Source organism: Phaethon lepturus, unplaced genomic scaffold, assembly GCF_000687285.1.
Source record: "Phaethon lepturus isolate BGI_N335 unplaced genomic scaffold, ASM68728v1 scaffold1136, whole genome shotgun sequence".
Taxonomy (NCBI): domain Eukaryota; kingdom Metazoa; phylum Chordata; class Aves; order Phaethontiformes; family Phaethontidae; genus Phaethon; species Phaethon lepturus.
The window spans coordinates 110,437-126,557 of record NW_010546744.1 but is presented as its reverse complement, the minus strand read 5'-3'; the positions used below and the strand labels follow the sequence as shown (position 1 = coordinate 126,557).

At 36.2% G+C, this 16,121-nt stretch overlaps 1 protein-coding gene across 1 annotated transcript in view; it reads left to right on the top strand.

The window, feature by feature from the left end:
- Positions 1-1,310: 1,310 nt before the first annotated feature.
- The window catches only part of UBE2K (ubiquitin-conjugating enzyme E2K), a 24,580-nt gene continuing 9,769 nt past the window's right edge, over positions 1,311-16,121 (top strand). The window contains exons 1-4 of the mRNA XM_010289398.1: positions 1,311-1,331; positions 3,839-3,932; positions 9,186-9,244; positions 11,743-11,825. Of these exons, the coding sequence (XP_010287700.1) occupies positions 1,311-1,331; positions 3,839-3,932; positions 9,186-9,244; positions 11,743-11,825 (257 nt within the window). The remainder of the gene's footprint in view (positions 1,332-3,838; positions 3,933-9,185; positions 9,245-11,742; positions 11,826-16,121) is intronic.

The window sequence follows — 16,121 nt, the reverse complement described above, 5'->3', positions numbered from 1 at the left end:
CTCTTTCCTCTTTTTTTGTCATTCTTGATCAAAATTATTTTCAGGTGTGATGATGGGAAGTTCTGCTGGTGTAATGTTGGACTTGTAGATTCCTAGAAAAGGATTTTGGTGTCAGTGGAGTGTTTTCATGTTGGTAAGAAATGCTAGTGGGAATTGTATTGTTACAGAGTTTAACTTGTTCGAGATTATGGAAATAAGTGCTGCTAGTGATGGCATGGCTCATAGTTCAAGAATTGCTAGCCCAGTGATTTAATCACCAAATTGTTACTGAATTAACAGGAGGTGATAGTATTTTAGACTTTGTATGGAAGTGTAATTGAGGTCTTTGTAGAAGAACTGCTTCTGGAAAATTGACTTGTGTTGTGAGATCACAAATGGATTCATAAATTCTGTGCTAAGATCATTGGTGTCAGAGGCATTCTTTTGGAGAACTCTGCTGTTGGTAACATTTTAGAGACAGCTCAGATTATTATGGTGGAGGCCAGGGGTTTATTCTGTTAGAGCTGCTAAAATTAAGTAATTTTATCCTATATAATCCTCATTAAGGGGAAATACTGTAGGAAAACACTCCAGATTTAATTGGATGAATAATCACTTTAATACAATTTATTATTAGTTATTGCTCCAAGGATGGAGGAAAAAACAGGAATTGGCAAGGTCAAGCTGAGTTGCACCTTGAAAAGTCTATCAGAATAGCATGAAAAAGGTTCTTCAGCTATGTGAATAGAAAGATGCATTTGTTATATGGAGGGCATGGTAGAATTTAAGCATGAACCAGAAAATAATTTAATCCTTACACTGAAAACTGTAATATAATACAGCTTGCCATTTTTCCTCAAGGTTCTGTACAAAGGAAGTAAAGGTATGGAGATAGTTACAGCTGTAGTAATAAAAGCAGTGATCTCAAATGGGAGAGCCAGGATCATTGACTCTTGAAAGAAACTGAGCTTAGCGATAGGGCATGTGTGTGGGTTTTTTACCAAATTTATGGAGTTGGGAAGGATTTGTTGTGAAAACCGCCTAGTGTGGTACTAACTGAATGTGACTATCTAGGCTGCTACAACAGTGTGCAGGGCACTGAAGAAAAGTAAAATGCTAAGTAGAGAATTAAGTAAGCTGCAGTGTGAGCTAACCATAGATTCTAGCATTGAAATTCATCCCTTTTGCTATTGCTTCAGTCCTCGAGTTAGAAGTTACGGGTTTACTTGCGAAGAACAAGAACTCCTGCTGTCAACTTGGAGCTTACTGGGCAAAGTTGACAGCTTACTAGTTGACAGAGGGAGAGCAGAAGAACCTGAATAGGCCTTAGAATGGCTGCATTACCTGAGCAGGTGGCTTTGGTGACTGGTTAACTATATTGGTTATTTAAATCAATGGGCTGCTTTGTGAATTAAGAGGTAATGCACAGGGGCAGTAGCTCTGAGAAAGCACAGAGCAGTCACTGAAGGGGATAAAAACTTCCACAGGAAGCCTTGCTGGGACACTCTCACTTGATCTGAGCCTTGCGTCATGCTGCGACAGAAAAAGGCAGATTTGATCTTGGGTTATGTTGGTTGTGATGTATTTTCAGTGAGTACAACAGAGTGTTTGTGGCACTGATTGTGAGACTTCAACTAAATCCATTTGTGTAGGGCTAGTTAGGTGATCGTGGGATGTAGAGTGGAGGAGTTTAAAAAAAATCGGTATGGTGAGATTAAAATTTCAGGTTGTTTAGAGCAAAATTAAGGCTGAGAAGAGAAATTGGTATAAATATATTTTGTGAGGGTAATAAACACTAGAGATACAAAGAAACTTGTTGAAGGTGGGAAATGATGCTGTCACAGGTGTGTGTAAATAGATTATAAATTGTAGTTTAGAAAGCTTTTAACAGCTGTGAGGTTGTGGAATGAGCTGCCAGTTGGAATAGCAAGAGCAAAAAAACTTAAAGGGTGGGTTGGAAAGCTTGCGAGAGGAATGTTTTGCCTATGATTGAATTTGGATTCAGAGAGGGAGTTTCTTACGGTGCCTGGCTGTTGGGGAGGGCTGTCTTGCTGGGACAGTCTGTCCTTCTGCTCAGTATTATGGAAACAAAGCTTTGAAGGGAAACTGTTTCGGTTGCTCTCTGTTCAGGCAGCTTATATCAACAGTAGAAGGAAAGAAATCTAAAATATGCTTAAAAACATAATTTCATCAGTTCTATTAGTAACTTCCTCTCTCTGATGTCCTAGCTAAGGTCATGAAAGACAACGCAAGATCTGATGCTGAGCTTAAAACAAAAAATGAGTTTATAGATATAAGTTAGTAAAACAGAACCATTACTTTTTTTTTAACTGGCTTTTGATTTTGGAGGTGCATGGTGTGTTCTTAATTTGTAGTGTGGTTGAATCTCTGTTTTTTGAAGTGTAGTACTTGGCCTCAACTATGCAGTTCCAGGTGCTGCCTCATTTGTGTGGGTTGAAGCATTTTTACCCAAGTTTTAAAGACAAATGTGTGTAACTATAGATGGAAAAAGCTCCCAAATCACCATTGGATTAATTTAGTGAGACTTTTAATTAGGGTCTTTTAAATGGTGAAACTTTTACTTAAACTTTGATTTTTTTTTTTTTTTTTTTCCTTTATATCTGTGAGCATCTCTGGTCAGAATAGCACCCTCTTTGGTGGGGGGGACGGGACTGAATCTACAGAATATTTACAGGAAGGAAATAGAGGTAATCTCCCAGCTGTTGTTAAATTTATTCTGCATCCTTAACAGTTCATGTCATTGGTAGATCTAAGAACTAGTTGATGGCAACCGTCAGCTTTATCGGACTTAACTCTTTTCTCATAGCTGTCAGCAACCAGGTTTACTTCTGAGGGAGAAGCACAGCAGCACAGGGCTTCTTAGTGTGGAACTAGTTAGAGCAATTTAAAAGGATCTGGGAAGATGATAAGAGTTTTTGAAAAAAATAACAGGAGTCAGGAAACCTGTGCTGCAGTCAGTGAGCATGGTATACAGAAACAGTGGAATGGACAAACCTGTAATTACTTACCTCTAAAAGCTTCATGGTGTATCTTTTAAAAGGTTAGTTTCTGCTTTGCATCCCCCCCCAAAAAAAATTACTGGCTGGAAGATTTGTATGATTTTCACTAACATGTTCTCTGGACTTGGAAAACAAATTCAATGGAATCAGTAGCTCTGGCTAAACACTTCTGAGAATCAGTTTCTGGAAAACATATGTGGGTTTTTTTCAGTATCAAAATACAGTGTTCCTATTTTGTAGGCAAATTGATATGGGGTGTGAAAATGTTGAGGAGGTGACAATGAAATTCAAGTGTATAAATAAGTTGTAACTTATGCCTAAATATTAAAGATAAACATGATCTTAAGCAAGAGGACAGTATTCTGTTTAGATCATCATATTGTTTAAAAATAGTGAGCATTCTGTTTGGGGATGTCTTTCTGTGTTTTAGTGAAAGTGACAATCATGTCTATTACTAAATTGCTCTAAACAAGAAAAAAATGTGTAATTTGGTCAATTTAATTTTATAGTTTTAAGATATGTAGAATTAATAGCTGATTTGAAAGATCACAGTTTTTTTAAAAATGTAAACAACTTAAAAATATAACTTTAGATATTATTGCTGGGCTGCTTTGCTTAGTGATAGTATAAATAATATTACTGACATTTCTAATGCTTCACAAATAGTCTATTTTTAATGAAGTAAAATTCCAACTGGAAGACAGCTACAAACTTTAGGTTAATTTATTTATGTATTTTTTTTAAAACACTATTTTGAAAATTTTAAATACCGTATTTTGGGGGAAATCTGTATGTCAAATGCTTACTTATGATTCTTTGTTTCTCTGTTTATTTTTAAGACGAGCAAAAATCAAATTAAAGTAGATCTTGTAGATGAAAATTTTACAGAATTAAGAGGAGAAATAGCAGGACCTCCGGATACACCATATGAAGGCAAGTAATGTTTCTGTGTATGCAATCATTGTACACTTCAAATCATGTGTTTGTAAAATTCATTTACAGCATAAAAATGTAGAGCTATGTGTTTTAAAATAGCCTGATTTTTTTTAAATAATACAAATTTTAAGCTTGAAAAAAATATTTCAGTTCAACTTCTGTGTTGCTTAAAGACAGATCTGTTCTACAGTAGGATAGACTATCCCATATGAAAGGTTAATTTACCATTCTAAGCTATGCAGTGTAATTGCTATAATTTTGACTTGTAGTTGTTTGTTTACTGTCTTGACGGTTTAAGCTCCTCTGCCATGAAGCATCAAGAAACTGAGCTTCAGAATCTAATGTAACTTCAGGTGTATTTCTGTGATCTAATGTGGTGGTCATTCAAAAACATGCTGCATTTTTCTATCTTGAGGAGAGACACCATTGCAAGTTAAATTTGGGATTAATCTTGGGCATCCATGGGTCCCAATACTTAATTTATACTGGAGTGGACTCTATAGTAGAACTTCATGTCTATAGCTGTCTTCAAAAATTACACCTTATTGACTTTCTTGTTTATTAAAGCTGGTATCAGTAATTGTGCATCTCTTCAGTCTGGAAAAAGCAAGATCACTTATGACATATAGAAGCTTTAACAGAAGCTAATATAGCATACTTCCTGAAAGATACCAGACTCCTCAGTAATGCTGGTACTTGTAAACTTTCTGTTTGCATATAATATATATGGACCTGGCAGACACAGCTTCTATTAAAGTTCCTTGACCATAAATGAGGATTTTTTTCATTATTTTAAAAATTTTTTGTTACTTTTAAATGGTGTTTTATTCAAATTTTAAATGCCGGGTATCTACTTTGATTTGAATTTGAACTTCCAGTAAAAAAAAGTCTCAAGGAATGTTACAGGCAAATAAATTGGTTTGTTGGAAATTAAAACGATTTTCTAAGCTCTCAGTTGCTCTAGTTGCTGCATGCCTAGGAGCTAAGAGTGGGACCTGTGTGTTGTCCAGAGACTAGACAGGTGCCGTTTGTCATTACTTTGAAAAATAAATTCTCATCAAGTGGGTAAAATACCTGAAAATTGTTGTGTAGGTATAGGTGTGTATGCACTTGAAAGTGTCAGTGGCTACTGGTGAAAATCTGGTTGTTGCATCTTCACTAGGGAGGACATCCCTTGTGATTTGCTTCTGCGGGCTGGGAGCGGCTGGCACAGCAGCATTGGACTTGAGAGCAGGGAGAGCCTCCCCAGTGCCACCCCCTTCCCCCTGGAAGCCTGTGCTGGGGCCAGGTCAGATAAAGGATGAGGAAGCAGCCTAACAGAGGTTGACGTTGGAGAGTATTGGGCAGGGGTAGAAGGTGTCAGAAACTGAGGAAAAAGGAAATGAGCCGGGAGGGGAGAGAGTAGAAAAGTAGAAGCATCTGTAATGCTAAGGATGCTCCCCTTCAGAACTTGAATCCCAGAGTTCCTCTGGTGTCTAGCAAATAATGGTGGTTTCCCCCATCCCTCCCTTCCCCTATGTGTCTCTATCCTCATCTCATTAGCCACTAGTGTTTAGCTGACAGAAGATAATGTCTGGAAAGAGATGATTTCTTCTGGTTGTAACACGTGCCTTCAGTTTAAAAGGAGAACTGTGCTGTGGACCTAATACACATCGTCGTGTGGGTGCCCTATCTGGAAGTGGAACATTCAGTTCAGTGTAATAGTTCTTTTGCAAGTATAGTTGGTCTTGTAAAACCAAGTCTTATATACAGATGTTAAAATGTTGCAGAATTAAGTAATTTGATACTAGGAAACATCTGAATGGTGGGGGGGAGGATGTGATTTTGGGGGTGTTGGTGTTTGGGGGTTTTTTCCATTCAAAGAGAATTAGTCCTCCTTGGGTGAGTTGGTTTGTCACAACCTGCCATTTTTTTTTCCCTCCCGGTCAGCATTACTGAGTTATTTGAAATGAAAGATGTGTCACAAGAGTTAAAAACTGTATAGCAGTTCACGAAGAGGGTAAAAAAAGATTTGAATGCCTGTCTGCAGAACTGGGTTCTGTGTAATGCTGGACAATTCAGCTAGGCCAAAATTTCAAAAGCTGAGCACTGTGTATTCACGCATTCAGCATATCCTGCTAATGAAAATCAGCAAAATGTGTTTAGTGTGGAATTTCTTGATGTGAAATGCATACATGCATTCATATTTACATACATATGAGTACACTTAAAGATGAGGATATCGTATATATCCCTTTTGGGGGGCTAAACTATTACATATTCTGATTATGGCAGGGATCTCATGGACAAGTAATGTGATGGTATGCTTACTTTAATCTAGAAGGCATATGCACCAAGGAGCAAAATGAAAGTTACCGGCAGCCCATTTTCTGGTGTTTCCTGACACTTGAGTAATTTACTTCGGAATGTTAATGTTCCTGTAACATAGTTTTATGCACTTATTCCCTTATGTAATTACGAAGGGCTTGCCAGTGTGTGTAGTTTACGTTTTATGACTAACACAGTAATGTGTGCTGCATAATTACTGACTGATCTCCTGTCATCTATAGTCTGAACAATGACACAGCAAGAAGTGCTTTATGAAGAAAAGCTAATTAATGCAGTAGTTCAGGTCAGACAATTCCATGATACAAGAGGGAATTCTGGGACCATTGTGAAGTGAAAGAACAGTAATATTGTTGTTGACCATGGTTGGTGAGGTATCTGAAAACAAACTGCTGCTGCAAAATTCTTTTATAGGTGATGTCGGGACATTGGTTTAAGTATGACTGAGAGGAAGAATGCCATCTATTGTTGACAAATTTTACAGCTTTTCTTTTTCTGTCAGTACTGTCCACTCATATTGATCAGTTATCAGAATGATGCAAGACACAACTTCAACTGAAACATGTTTGCCTCCCATGTTAAAACATGTACGTTTGGAGAGAGGACCTTTGACAGTCTAGATCAATGGTTGCTGGGTTTTACTTGGTTCAGGAACTTTTCAATAGATAGGTTGCCTTGGGTTTTGTTGTTGTTTTTTTTTAAACCTGGTGTAACCATGGTATTAATTTCAAGCCAAGTTCACTTGTGAGCCACAGTAATAATTTCTCCAAGGAAAAAAAACTTGCTCTCACTCTATTGTGAGAGACATGCTCCACTAAGAGTACAGAAGGAATATTCTGCCACTACTGTTTAATTCGATCTCAAGCTACAAAAAAGCCTTCAGCATACTCCTTTTAAAAAAATTCCACAGAAATATTGGCATGCACAAGTCATTATGTTAGTCACTTGCATTTTAAATGTAGTATTAAGGAAATGAATATCCAGATCTGTTCAGTTTAAGTCTTCAAGCCTATGTTTTTGACGGTAAACTTCAGTGCACGACAACAATACTGTATAAATAATATTACCAACTCATTAGTGCCTGCAGTTTTAAAAACTTTTGGACTTGTACATTCCAGGTGGAAAAAGTTGGTGGCTGAATAGTCTGTTATGCAGAAGGCTGTAATAGTCTGTATTTTAAAGGCAAGTTCTAGTGGTAAGCAAAAGAAATAGTAATACCTAAGGATAGGTTTTATATTCCCTTACAAAATTGTGTGGCAATAAAATCATACAGGGACTGATGAATTTTTGCAATCCAGGAACAGTGTAATTTTTCTGTTTCTTAGGAAAAATTGGTGCCGAGTTATGCTTCAATTCAGACAAAAGAAAAAGCAAACTTACTTGAGGTCTGTTGTGGATGTATGTGTCTTCAAAAGTATTTTGCCTGTGCTGTCCTGTAAGCAGACAAGTAATCAACTTAGACATTTAACTATTATAATTTTGGATGTATTAGCCTTTCTTCTATTTTTATTTTTTGTTAAGTCTTCTCAAGTTACTGTAGTATTCAGTGAGAAAAAACAGTGGTAGAAAGTAGCATAAAATACCAGACTGATACTAACCAGTTTTAGGTCTGGTGTATTAGACTGAATTACACTTTAAAAGTGAGAGGTGTTAGTAGCGGCTAACGTGCATTTTGGCACAGATGAAAAGTTGCCATAGACTATAGCTGTTCCGAGTATTCCTTTGAGTTTTTTCCTCCATGTGAATCTTGCTGCCTGTATTGACACTACTTGAGAGCTGATTTTGTATAGAGTGTTTGCAACAGAGTAAATAACTGTCAGAATCGAAAAGGAAATACATAGCAGATACTTAAACTCTAAAGCAAAGAAATTTGTAAATTGTAACAGAGTATATTGAGGGAGGGAAAAGGTTTCTTTTTGAAGTAGCAGTAGTAGGATGAGGAAAAAAATGGAAGAGAGGAGAAATGCTTCGAGTTTCTATAAAAACTAAATGTCTAAACTGGTGTATATGTTTTGTTATACTCTGTTCTTTCTGTCATTAAACTGCTGCGTGGCAAACGATCTTCAGTGGGCAGGCAGAGATAGTTTGGGATTGCTCCAGAAGACTTAAGTATTGATAGTGAACTTGAATGTTAACAAAACTATAATTGAAATAGACATAGGTAATGATGCTGTAACAGGGAGAGAAACACGAGAAATGTTTAGGAAAGGGCAGTAGAAGGTGGTTCTGTCTGCCAAGCTCATGCTGTCCTTTATTGCATGCTGTAATCCTGCAAACTATATTAATAGTACTAGTGTGTCAAAGTGTTTGCAGAATTGGAATAGAAGTAATTACTTCAGAGAGTAATGTACAACATAGTGGAAGTAGTACTGGAGCCTCCTTTTATTTTTTTTTTCCTGAAGTGTGGGAGCTTTTCTTACTTAGTCAAATGTTCTCAGTTCCAGAAAGTTTAAAATTAAATACAGTTAATTTCAATTTTGTAATTTTGAAGAAAATGTATTGGCATGAGGTATCAGAACAGAGTCAAAATAGTGAAATATCCAATGTTCAGCCGGAACGTTGCTGTGGCCTATTGTTTCATCTGTTTGGGGGGTATTTGGTTCATATTTTGATATATTTTACTGAAATAGATAATGGAGATTACAACATTGGAAATGAGAAAATATAACAAAATGTGCACACTAAATACTAAGAAATACAGATTCTGATTTGCATAAGCAAATATGACTTCATTGGGTTGACTTTATAAGCATTTATTTATTAAAATATATGAAATTTAGAAGTGTTTTCTAGCTAATAATTCTGACTAAATTTGAATTACTTGAAAACCCGTCCATTTAGAAACATAAGCTTTATTGTCATGCAAGACTAAGCTTGAGTAATGTTCTTTCGTTTTAATTTCTAACTTGTTCTTGTCTTTTGCAGGTGGAAGGTACCAATTAGAGATAAAAATTCCAGAAACATATCCGTTTAATCCTCCTAAGGTATTGTAAACACTTGTTTGGATAAAATAATTTGGCTAATAAGTTGTTTTTTAGTATTCGTATTTATTTGCTTGCATGAGTAGTCTCTTTGTAGTACCCATCTTCCATTCTTTTATTCTCCTCTAGACAGGCATTTGAGCAGTCATCTTTAGGGAAAAATAATGCAGGACACATAGCTGTATCCAATCAGAAGTACGCTCTGATTATTCCTTAAAGTACAAACTGGCAAATTCTGGGGAGGAGCTTGTGCCTCATTACTGGCCCTCATGTAATTTCTTTTTGGCAAGATAAATATAGTTTTACCTGATGTAGAGAGTATGGCTATCTTCCCTCACCCTCAGTATCATTGAATAAATGCTGTAATAGATAATTATTGATTCTTTTAATTTCTTGAGCTCCCAAAGTTATAGAGTCTTGGGTCTAACCTACCAAGTTTCTAGTAATAATTAAATAGTGACATGTACAGTTGTGTAACTTGAAGAACCAGCAAAGAAACATAATGGTCTTACTGCAACTCTAAGGAATGCGTAAAACACACACATGGATGCGAGACAAGAGAAATGGCTGTGGTAAAGTCACTCGTACAATTTTCTCAACTTATTGCCCTTTCAACTTTACTGTATCTTTCTAGCGCTTCAAATTTGTGATTCCACTTCCCTTCTAAATGGTTCTGTCTGAATAGTGTTCTCCCCAGCCATGTGCAGCTGAAACTGTGTGTTCCTGGGTCCTGATTTAGTCCCTTCTTCAGTGGCTTCTGATGAATCAGCAGACTTCTTGATTGGGTTTCTGTTTGTCTGAAAGATGTCTTTGAACTAAGAATGTATCTTAGATTTTTGTTATCTTCACTTTGGTATGTAATACTGAGAAGAAACTGGGGAAGAGGAGGAAAGGAGACAGGTGCCAGTAGCTCATAGCTTCTTGGCTTTTGTCCTTTGACTTCCTTGAAGCTGCAATGAAAGACACAGAAGGTCTTAATTAAATGTCTGTTGGTTTCAGTTCTTTCATCTGCATGTGTTCTGGAGGGAGCTAAAATGAGGAGAGCTGAAACAGGTCGTAGACACTGAAAGATGGGTCTATGGACCATGGTTTAATTGCTGCTTTAGGGTTTGGTGGTTTCCATTTCCAAAGTTTATAGACAGCTGTTCGAAGCTCAGTGCACTGTAGCATAGTACTGCTTACTCTGGAGTCTGTAGTCTTGAATTGGAGGCCTTTTTGTTTGTGTCTAGCCCTGCCTTTTATCTGAAAGATTTCTTTATCTTGTTCAGTATGTGCTTTGACAGCCATTGTTAGCAGTCGTTCACTGTGAGAAATTACGTAGTATTTACATGGCTTTTTACATTTTCAAAGTGATTTAGGGAGTTGAGCTAGTTAAGTGGCTCAGCTGGCATGATTTCTTATTTTCTGTCCTGGAAAGCAGAACTGTTATGGTCTTGCCTATTTATACACCGTGTTTAGACTGATTTTATTATAGCCCTGTATGTACAGTCTTCTGCTGTAGTGCCTGACAAATAATCTGTTCTGTGCACTGATTTGCTTACAGATCAGGGGCAAAAGTTGAAAAATCTGTGCTATACATAAAATGTTTGTCAGGAGTTTGGGGTGAGGAGGGAACAGCAAGAGACACAGGTCAAAGTCAGTATAAGGCAGTTAAAGTGGAACCTGAAATAAAGGCTTTGAAGAAAATGAAGGAGAAATTTCTAAAACTAGGTATATATTCCTTTCAGAGGACAGCTTTGGGTTTTGAGACTTTTAAAATAAAATGCTGCTCTTAACTTTCTCAGTGTCTTTAAAAAAAACCAAAACAAAACCCAAACTGATCTCATTTATGAGCATGAATATACTTAATTTTAGTGAAGAAAAAAAAAAAGGACGTGATTAATGAATGAATGTTGGGACTAGATCCTTTCAAGAGCAGAGAAAAATAAGTGTAATCTAGCTAGGTTTTGGTTTGTTGAAGAGCTTTCTGCATATGGATAATGAGACTGCATGGTTGTATAAGTAGTAGCATCCACCAAGGAAATTTTTATAATACTTCTATAGCTACCAACAATTTAGCTGAACAGTGAGATCTAATGCCTACGTTAAGAGTTAAGGGACTTGTTTCACTTTACTGAAACAGGACTTCCTAGCATTTATAATGTTGGAAGTTTTAAGTCTCTATTTGACCATCTGCGTATGTCGAAACACTGGTACTGCTGGAGGATATTTCTAAACGGCTTTGTGTGATGCAGGGATGTGTACCCATGACAGTGTATGGGAAAGCAGTTAGGGGTGAGTCTGTTTTTGAGCAAAGCAAGGCTCTGTCTAACAAACAGCCTTGCAAACTTGAAGCCTCCTGAAATAAGTGGTATCACATGTCTTAGTTCTGTTTTTTAGCTTGAGATTTCCTAAATTAGTATTTTTTTATAATATTATCAGAAATGGTGCATTTAAAATGTTTACTTATTATATTGCATTTAATAACTATTTTTGTTTTTAAAAATTGTCTTGTCTTCTAGGTGCGATTTATCACCAAAATATGGCATCCTAATATTAGCTCAGTCACTGGGGCCATTTGTTTGGATATTCTGAAAGATCAATGGTAAGATTCCTTATGGATTTAAATGTGCAAAATCAAACATACCAGTGTCCTGGATAGGAAGCAACAGCTCATGTTGCTTTTCACTTTGCATTTGTAATTTGAGATATCCTTAAAGCTTATGATATTACAGTGTAGTATTTTGAGTTGACAAGATGCAAATGAAATGACTGGGTGGTGATTTTGGAAAGTGCTAAGTAAGTATTATATGCATAGAGAGCTTTTTGAAAAATTTTTACGTTAGGGTTAGAGTGAACGTTTCATTGTTGTTGATGTTTTGGGTAGCTTTGTAGGAGTTAATTTTTTAAGTTATTTTCTTTCCCATTAACAAATACTACCTATTGCCTCCTCAATTTTGTCCTTTCAGCCTCCTGAGGTGTAAGCAGAAAAAAAACCCCAAGTGCTTATCTTCATTCTGATTCTTGACTTCTACTTCCAAATAAAAATTAGTTCTGATAGAGCTAAAACAATACATGAAGGGTATAAAAGTATAAAAGGTAACAGGTCAGCAATAGGAAAGGGAGAAGATGATACTGACCATGCTGATTTTTGTCTCACAGTTATCACTGGTAATATTTATGCTTTACACCTATGTAAGCCATTTGCCTTTTAGTTGCTGGTCAGTTGCTAACTTTTGATTACTTAATGTTGCTGAAAAAGTTTTAATAGACAAAACCTGTGGAATAGACCTGTAGGTGTCCCAACTGTAACAGCTGACCTCATTGTTCATTTGTTTTTCCAAATGGTAACATTTCATGTGGTTTGAAGATGTTATGCACCAATTGTATGATACACATGGTATCTAACACAAATGGAATTAATCTTTGTTATTTTCCTCCATGTCTGCCCCAAAAAAATAGTACTGTAATTCCCCAGCAGATAATATCAATATCTAATCCTAATTTGAATCTAAGCTTGAAATGGTTGAAATTCAACAACTTCATCAAGATTGCTATTGGCCAAGCAGACATCAATTGGGTTTGAAAGAGAAATTCTAGAGCAGAAAACTTGAGTTGAGGTCTTGCAGATGACACGTCCAGTGTATTTGTCTTTTACAGAGTGAGAAAATTATGCAACTCGTGGCAGAGGATAGGGTAAATTACTAAAACGAAATCAGAATAATCATAAACTATTGTCTTTTTCATTTCTGGAACTGCATTTTTTCTTACAAGTCTTGGAACACTTGACGTTCTTTCAGGCAGTAGAATCTTTCAACATACATGCCGTGGTATATGGTATAATTGTGCTATCGGTAAAGCCAGTGCACTTTTATACTTGCACAGTTATTCATACCACTGTACACTTGTACTGGATATGAATGACTTTTTAACAGTGCAAGTACAGTTTCCTGAGAGATCATACTCTAAACCAGCTTAGTGAATGGGCATGAGGTTGGTTGGTTAGTTTGTGTGTTGGGATTTTTTTGAATTTTTGGTTGTTCGGGTTTTTTGGCAAAAGACATTTTGGAGGGTGTTTTTCATGGGGATTGCTTCACTGATTTGAACTAGAGCACATAAACCTGCTCTCCCAGCTAGGCTTATTTCACTTACGACAAGGTTTAAGTAATAAGGATATGGGAAGGCAAAATTCCTTTATTTCTAGCAGCAAAGGTGCTTAACATGAAACTGCATCCCAGCATCATTAATACTCTCCTGGGGAAGAATTTATCCAAAGTTTTTAAGCTCAGGGTTTGGTTTTTTTCTTCCATCTACTCCTTTATACACTGTCTAGTTGGTTTACTCATAGTATCAAGGTCTGTGACTGTCAACAAGTATCTTCTAGGCTAATCTTTCCATACTGAAGCCCCTAAACATCATGTTTCTCAAAAACAGCACTTATCTAGCATTTTCCCCTAGAAACTTTGAGGAAAGACAGTTCATTGCAGAAGTAGTCATGCTTATTTATCGCATTCTGAATTACAACCAAAGTAATATAACAGCTTTTTTTAAACATTTTCTTGTTATCTTTGTATTACTTTAATATATTCCCTAATTAATGTTTTCTGTGGAGAAGGATGGGTGATCTTGCTTCTGTAGCAATGGTCTGGGGTTCAGGAGACCACATTTTGGTTTCCAGCCTGGAACAGGTCCTCTGTTGTCTTTCAGCATTGCCAAACATTGTACCTTGAAACAAGTCTCACAAAATTCAATCTTATCCCAAAACTGCTGCTTTAAGAATTGAAGCTGTTAATAGATTTAAGATGAAACTTTCTGGCCTTTTCAGTGGCTGATGAAGCTAAAAAATAAAAAATACCAAAAGGCAACGAAGACCTAAAGAAATCATGAGCTTCAACTTAATTTTTAAAATTTGTTCAAAACCATTGAAATTTGGAAAGGAAAAACAGGAGAGGAGATTTGGCTTGTGTTCTTGTAATCTTTAAAAGTTAGGTCTTGCACGGATAACTTAATCTATGTCTTTAGTTTTGCCTGATGGGAAAAAAAACCCACATTAGTACCTTCCTTCACCAAGATGTATACAAAATAGGAGCATTGGAACAAGAACTTGCCTTCTGTGTATTTAAACTGTCTGGCACAAGGACCACTGATCTTATGCCACATATATACTGTTAAACTCTTCCTTTGAAACACTGTCTTCATTTGGATATTTAAGGTAGTGATCCCTTCATTTTCTAGGGGTGTTCTTTGTAAGTTCTGTTTGTTTTTTAATCGTAGAACGGCAAATGAAAATTGCTTGAGCATTGTTGAAGTGGCCCTTTGGAGGAGGGGGAACTGTTGTGGCTACCTCCATTCTTTCTTGTTTGAAGGATTTCAGTATTGTGATAGCTAGACCTCTTTTTCTCTGAGTAGCTTCCTAAAACTTCCTAAGCCATATGAATGGTTAATATTGTTTAAATAAGTTGTTTATTGCTCGCCAGTATATGCTGTTTTAGCTATTTAAACTGAGAAATGCTACCATATTTAAAACTTCTGCTTGTGTAGGTTGAACAATGCTTTGAATAAAATAATAGCTTAATTAGAAAGCAAACAAACAAAAAACCTGAAGCAACACCCCCTTCCCTGCAACCTTGATAATTTAATATTTAATGGATTTCACCAGGTATTCAAAGGTAAATGGGACTAATGCAATTCTATTTTAATGGCTGTGTTCTAGAAAATATGTTTAGTTCTACAGTTTCTCTTGTAAAATCTTTTAGTAACAAGCTCTGTTTCTGAAGTGCCAATTCATTGACTTGTAATGCTCTTAACTGAATAATGCTTTTTGTGTTGCTGTGCTTAAATGTAAGTCTCAAATTCCAATGTATATCTGTGTTTTTCAGTGAGGTCAGTGGGAATTGAAGGACAGAATTTGGGCCTATGGGACTTAGTAGGGTTTCTTAAAGAGTTAATAAAGTACTCATTTATATATGGTGAATACAAAAATTTTAATGTGTTTGTATATTTTAAAAAAGTCTCTGACCTACTCACCCATCCCATGATAATGATTCTCTATTCTAATGAGCATAGTTGAGATACTGTTCTGCATATTGGCAGGAGGTTTTTTCAGTTTGCAAAGTAATGTCTTCAAATTATTTCTTTAAATGAATTTAATGAAATTCTTTCTCCACAGTATATGCTGGATGCTGAAATTCTTTGCAGCTGTGGATTTTCATCATGTTTAGATCTGTAAATACCTGTTATGCCCATTTGCTTGCAAAACAGCTACTGTTTGCTGGTAGAATTAAAATAAGGATATGATTTTGTAGAAGGAATACTGTTTATGCTGATCTGATATGACTTTTGCTATCTGATTTCACTTACTGTAGCCTACATTTATCTTCCAGGCTAGTATTCTGCCTCAAAATTTTATTCTCTGAATATAAAATGTATCTAATACTGTTCATTGAAACCTGAGAACTAAATTACTTGAAAGCTGCTCTGCATAAATCCCTTGAGCAGTGATTATCAAGTAAATGTGTTGTGGCTATGTGTATGGCTACAAAAAACTCTTTGCTGTTGTGCTTTTGGGACAGTCAAAATAAAAATGAATAATAAGAATATTTTTTTCATAGTGGCTGTACTGGAGGATTCACACTTCCATTTTAGTTGAGATGCAGAAATCATTATTATAAGAGAGATTACAATTTTAATAGATACATAAGCAACAGACAGCTTGTAGTAATAATCTTCTCAGGCATCTAAAACTGTTGGGTTTTGTTCAGTGTGTTTGAGGAGCACTGGGCCTCTCTAAAGCTTTGAGAAAAATGCAGAGAATATTAACATTGTTTGAAGGAACTCTTCAGCAAGCAGGCTGTCTTTCGCTGCCTGCACTATGTCAAAACTATTCTATTATTCTCTTTTT